At 43.8% G+C, this 6,678-nt stretch overlaps 1 protein-coding gene across 1 annotated transcript in view; it reads right to left on the reverse strand.

Moving 5' to 3' along the window:
* Positions 1-905: 905 nt before the first annotated feature.
* The window catches only part of LOC120565889 (protein NDRG3-like), a gene marked incomplete at its 5' end in the record, with an annotated part of 13,008 nt that continues 7,235 nt past the window's right edge, over positions 906-6,678 (reverse strand). The window contains 3 exon segments of the mRNA XM_039811996.1: positions 906-992; positions 4,688-4,791; positions 4,990-5,046. Coding sequence (XP_039667930.1) covers positions 923-992; positions 4,688-4,791; positions 4,990-5,046 — 231 coding nt within the window.

Here is a 6,678-nt window from a genome sequence, read left to right on the forward strand (position 1 = left end):
GACTACAGTAGTCAATGTAGGAGAAACACTGTTATGTTAGACTAACTACATATCATGACACTGTTAATGTTAGACTGGACATTATGAAACACTGTTAATGTTAGATAAAAGTATCATGGAAACACTGTTATGTTAGATTAATCATACACGTAATGTTAGATATATATACACTAAACACTGTTAATGTTAGACTGAGACTACGGTAGTCAGCGTGGGAGAAACACTGTTAATGTTAGACTGAGACTACAGTAGTCAACGTGAGACACTGTTAATGTTAGACTGAGGACTACAGTAGTCAACGTGAGAGAACACTGTTAATGTTAGACTGAGAATACAGTAGTCAGCGTAGGAGAAACACTGTTAATGTTAGACTTACTGTGTTGGGACTACGTAGTCAACTGGACACTGTTAATGTTAGATCACATGTAGTCAAGTGAAACACTGTTAATGTTAGACTGGCTACAGTAGTTAGTGAATTGTTAATGTTAGACTGAGACTACAGTAGTTAACGTGAAACACTGTTAATGTTAGACTGAGACTACAGTAGTCAACGTGGGAGAAACACTGTTAATGTTAGACTGACTACAGTAGTACGTGAAATACTGTTAATGTTAGACTGAGACTACAGTAGTCAACGTAGGAGAAACACTGTTAATGTTAGACTGAGACTACAGTAGTCAACGTAGAGAAATACTGTTAATGTTAGACTGAGACTACAGTAGTTAACGTAGAGAAATACTGTTAATGTTAGACTGAGACTACAGTAGTCAACGTAGAGAAATACTGTTAATGTTAGACTGAGACTACAGTAGTCAACGTAGAGAAATACTGTTAATGTTAGACTGAGACTACAGTAGTCAACGTAGGAGAAACACTGTTAATGTTAGATTGTTAAACAAAGAAATGAAAGAGAGAGTAAATGTTACCTGAGGGTGTTGACCGAGTTTTCATTCAGACCAGGGAGAGGACGCTCTATCTGCAACTCAGTACGACTAACACACACACACACACACACACACACACACACAGTCACACACACACACACAGTCACACAGACACACACACACACACACACAATAATAAATATACAGAAATCGCTCCAAGTTTACTAACTCATCAGCTGATTGGGACCAAAGCCAACCAGCAGCAGGTGTGTTACCGCCCTGACACCAGAAACACAGACACTCGCTGCTCCAGCCAATAGCAGTGAAGTGTAGATTTGTGTCTGATCGCTCGCCTGGCTGTTCGTACCAGACACACTCTCTAAAACATCTCTCTCTCCCCGCCCCCAGTGTCTGTCTGTCTGTTTGTCTGTCTGTCTGTCTCTCTGTCTCTCTGTCTCTCTGTCTGTCTGTCTCTCTGTCTGTCTGTCTGTCTGTCTGTCTCTCTGTCTGTCTCTCTGTCGGTCTCTCTCTCTCTCTCTCTCTCTCTCTCTCTCTCTCTCTCGACCAGCTTAGGAGTCAAGATAGCCAAAATCACCATAACCCTGGGTGTTTTATTTTTAAATGTGTTTTATTTTGTAAAGTATCCAGCTGTGGCCTTCCTTCCTGTATGTGATTACCGGCCTGGCTCGACACATTCACTCGGAGTAAAGGAGCAGCGGCTTGATACCGCTGCAGTACGGCCCGGTGAGCGGCCGGTTTGTACGGCCGGTGTGTACGGCCGGTGTGTACGCGCCCGGTGTGGCGACCCGGTGTGTATGACCGGTGAGCACCGACCCGGTGTAGCGGCCCGGTGAGCACGGCCCGGTGTGGCACGGCCCGGTGTGTCAGCCCTGGTAGGCCGTGGCCCGTGCGCGTGTGCGCCGTGCGGCGTGTGCCGATGTGATGTGGTTTGTGGCTGTGTGTTTGTAGTGTGTGTTTGTGAGTGTTGTTTATTGTAGGTGTGTGTGTTGGAGTGTGTTTGTGGAGTGTTGTGTTTGTGGAGTGTTTGTGTGTGTGTATTTGTGTTTTGGTGTGTGTGTGAGTGTGTTTGTGGGTGTGTGTTTGTGAGTGTGTGTGTGTGTGTGTTTATTAGGTTGTATGTGTTATTGTGGTGTGTGGTGTTGAGTGTGTGTTTGTGGAGTGTGTGTGTTTGTGGGTGTGTGTTTGTGGAGTGTGTGTTTGGGAGTGTGTGTGTGTGGAGTGTGTGTTTGTGGAGTGTGTGTTTGTGGAGTGTGTGTGTTTTGGAGTGTGTGTGTGTGTGGGTGTGTGTTTGTGGGTGTGTGTTTGTGGGTGTTGTTTTGTGGGTGTGTTTGTGGAGTGTGTGTGGGTGTGTGTTTGTGGAGTGTGTGTTTGTGGAGTGTGTGTTTGTGGAGTGTGTGTGTGTGGAGTGTTTTGTGGGGTGTGTGTGTGTGGAGTGTGTGTTTGTGGAGTGTGTGTTTGTGGAGTGTGTGTTTGTGGAGTGTGTGTGTGTGGAGTGTGTTTGTGGAGTGTGGGTGTGTGTTTGTGGGTATGTGTTTGTGGGTGTGTGGTGTGGGTGTATATGTGTGTGTGTTTGTGATTGTGTTTGTGGGTGTGTGTTTGTGGAGTGTGTGTTTGTGGTGTGTGTGTTTGTGGGTGTGTGTGTGTGTGTTTGTTTTTGGAGTGTGTGTTTGTGGTGTGTGTTTGTGGGTGTGTGTTTGTGGAGTGTGTTTGTGGGTGTGTGTGTGGGTGTGTGTGTTGTGGAGTGTGTGTGTTTATTGGTGTGTGTTTGTGGAGTGTGTGTTTGTGGAGTGTGTGTGTTGTGGGTGTGTGTTTGTGGGTGTGTGTTTGTGGTGTTTGTGGTGTGTGTGTGTGTTTGTGAGTGTGTGTTTGTGGAGTGTGTGTTTGTGGAGTGTGTGTGTGTGGAGTGTGTGTGTGGAGTGTGTGTTTGTGGGTGTGTGTTTGTGGAGTGTGTGTTTGTGGAGTGTGTGTGTGGAGTGTGTGTTTGTGGAGTGTGTGTGTGGAGTGTGTGTTTGTGGTGTGTGTTTGTGGAGTGTGTGTTTGTGGTGTGTGTTTGTGGGTGTGTGTTTGTGGGTGTGTGTGTGGAGTGTGTGTTTGTGGGTGTGTGTGTTTGTGGGTGTGTTGTTTGTGTGTGTTTGTTGTGTGTTGTTGTTGTGGTGTGTGTTTGTGGGGTGTGTGTTTGTGATGTGTTTGTGGGTGTGTGTTTGTGGAGTGTGTGTGGTGTGTTTGTGGAGTGTGTGTTTGTGGTGTGTGTTGTGGGTGTGTTTGGGGTGTGTTTGTGATGTGTTTTGTGGGTGTGTGTTTGTGGAGTGTGTGTGGGTGTGTGTTTGTGGGTGTGTGTGTGGGTGTGTGTTTGTGGAGTGTGTTTGTGGGTGTGTTTGTGGGTGTGTTTGTGGGTGTGTGTTTGTGGTGTGTTTGTGATTGTGTTTGTGGAGTGTGTGTTTGTGGGTGTGTTTGTGGAGTGTGTGTTTGTGGGTGTGTGTTTGTGGAGTGTGTGTTTGTGTGTAGTGTGTGTTGTGTGTTTGTGGGTGTGTGATGGGTGTGTGTTTGTGGGTGTGTGTGTGGGTGTGTGTGTGTGTGTGTTTGTGTGTGTGTTTGTGGTGTGTGTTTGTGGCGTGTGTGTGTGGGTGTGTGTGTGTGGGTGTGTGTGTTTGTGGGTGTGTTTGTGGAGTGTGTGTTGTTGTGTGTTTGTGGGTGTGTGTTTGTGGGTGTGTGTGTGGGTGTGTGTTTGGGAGTGTGTGTTTGTGGAGTGTGTGTGTGTGGGTGTGTTGTGGAGTGTGTGTTTGTGTGTGTTTGTGGTGTGTGTGTGTGGAGTGTGTGTTTTGTGGGTGTGTGTTTGTGGAGTGTGTTTGTGGGTGTGTGTTTGTGGAGTGTGTGTTTGTGGAGTGTGTGTTTGTGGAGTGTGTGTTTGTGGAGTGTGTGTGTGGTGTGTGTTTGTGGAGTGTGTTTGTGGAGTGTGTTTGTGGAGTGTGTTTGTGGAGTGTGTTTGTGGTGTGTGTTTGTGGAGTGTGTGTGTGTGTGTGTGTGTGGGTGTGTGTGTGGAGTGTGTTTGTGGAGTGTGTTTGTGAGTGTGTTTGTAACTGTGTTTGTGAGTGTTTGTGGTGTGTGTTTGTGGAGTGTGTTTGTGGAGTGTGTTTGTGGTGTGTGTTGTGGAGTGTGTGTTTGTGGTGTGTGTTTGTGGAGTGTGTGTGTGGAGTGTGTGTTTGTGGTGTGTGTTTGTGGAGTGTGTGTGTTGTGGTGTGTGTTTGTGGAGTGTGTGTTTGTGGTGTGTGTGTGTGGGTGTGTTTGTGGAGTGTGTTTGTGGTGTGTGTTTGTGGAGTGTGTTTGTGGAGTGTGTGTGTGGAGTGTGTGTTTGTGGTGTGTGTTTGTGGTGTGTTTGTGGTGTGTGTTTGTGGAGTGTGTTTGTGGTGTGTGTTTGTGGAGTGTGTTTGTGGAGTGTGTTGTGGAGTGTGTTTGTGTGTGTGTGTTTGTGGTGTGTGTTTGTGGAGTGTGTTTGTGGTGTGTGTGTGTGGAGTGTGTGTTTGTGGTGTGTGTTTGTGGAGTGTGTTTGTGGAGTGTGTTTGTGGTGTGTGTTTGTGGAGTGTGTTTGTGGAGTGTGTGTGTGTGGAGTGTGTGTTTGTGGTGTGTGTTTGTGGAGTGTGTTTGTGGAGTGTGTTTGTGGTGTGTGTTTGTGGTGTGTGTTTGTGGTGTGTGTTTGTGGTGTGTGTTTGTGGAGTGTGTGTGTGGGGTGTGTGTTTGTGGAGTGTGTTTGTGGAGTGTGTTTGTGGCGTGCGAGGGGTTCCTACCTGTCGTAGCTGTTGTAGAACATGGCCAAGTTCTCCTGCGGGACGTCCTGAGAGATGTGGAGCCTGTAGGTCTGGACGATCTCCATGTTGTCTGTCAACTCGTCCTACGCACACACACACAGACACACAGACACACAGACACACACACACACACACACACACACACACACACACACACACAGACAGTCAACAGTTAAGTGTGGATCCCAGACAGCTCCTCTACAGCTTGTATTTCTAGTATTTCTAGTATTTTATGTATTTTGTGTATTTTGTGTATTTCGTGTAAAGCCAGTGTTTCTCACAGCGCTGAAGTGGTGTCCCATGATGGTGTCCACCAGGTTGCTGGTCCAGCCGCTTAGCTGGAGGACACACAGACACATCACAAACATTATGACTCGTCATTACTCAACAACAACACAAACATTATGACTCGTCATTACTCAACAACAACACAAACATTATGACTCGTCATTACTCAACAACACAAACATGACTCGTCATTACTCAACAACAACACAAACATTATGACTCGTCATTACTCAACAACACAAACATTATGACTCGTCATTACTCAACAACAACACAAACATTATGACTTCTTTTCAACAACACAAACATTATACGTACCAACAACACAAACATATTTTCACTCAACACAACCAATACTCAACACAAAATTATACCTTACCCAACAAACCACTAACAACCACCTTACAACACAACACAAACATTATATTCATTACTCAACACACAAAATACCAAACAAAAACATACCACACAACACAAACAATGAACAAAACAAATTATAAATCGTCCAACAACACAAACAGACTCGTCACCAACACACAAACTAGCTCGTCAACAACAATGTCGTACAACAAACATTTCGTCTTATCAAACAACAATGTCTCAACAACACAAACTTATACTCGTCATTACCAACACACAAACATTATACTGTCATTACTCAACAACACAAAATTATGAGTTACCAACACACAAACATATCGTCATTACCACACACACAATTTACTATTACTCAACAACAAAACTGTTACAACAATTTATTCACACCAAACATTTTTATTCTAACACAAAAAACATTATGACTCTCATTATCAACAACAACACAAACTTATATCATCAACACACAAACTATTATTACAACAACACAAACATTATGACTCGTCATTACTCAACAACACAAACATTATGACTCGTCATTACTCAACAACAACACAAACATTATGACTCGTCATTACTCAACAACAACACAAACATTATGACTCGTCATTACTCAACAACATCACAAACATTATGACTCGTCATTACTCAACAACACACAAACATTATTATCAACAACACAAACTGACTTTAAAAACACAAATTCAACACCAAACATTGTATGTTACACACAAACATTATGATCGTCATTCAAACAACACAAACATTATGACTTCATACCAACAACACAAACATTTGCTCTCATTACCAACACACACAAACCCCCCAAAAAAACAACAACAACAAAACAAATAAACAATAAAAAATTTAAACACAACTTATTTAAACAACACAACAAATAACAACACAACATTTAAAAAAATTATTGTTTAAAAACATTTAACACACAAATTTGATTCAACACAACAAAAATACTCAACAACAACACAAACATTATGACTCGTCATTACTCAACAACTGCTTCCATCTTTTACACCTAAACTCAACATTAAACATCTTTTAGTGCTTACAAGTCAACTGACATGTTAGTTAAATCAATGGCTGCTTCCCAAGTCTCTAATGTGATATCTCCTCGCTTCAACAGGAGGTGTTCAAGGGTCATAGAGCTCTGACTCCTGCTCCAGGAGGTGTTCAAGGGTCATAGAGCTCTGACTCCTGCCCAGGAGGTGTTCAAGGGTCATAGAGCTCTGACTCCTGCTCCAGGAGGTGTTCAAGGGTCGATACAGTCTGACTCCTGCTCCAGGAGG

Source organism: Perca fluviatilis, chromosome 9 (genome assembly GCF_010015445.1).
Source record: "Perca fluviatilis chromosome 9, GENO_Pfluv_1.0, whole genome shotgun sequence".
NCBI classification, from domain to species: Eukaryota; Metazoa; Chordata; class Actinopteri; order Perciformes; family Percidae; genus Perca; species Perca fluviatilis.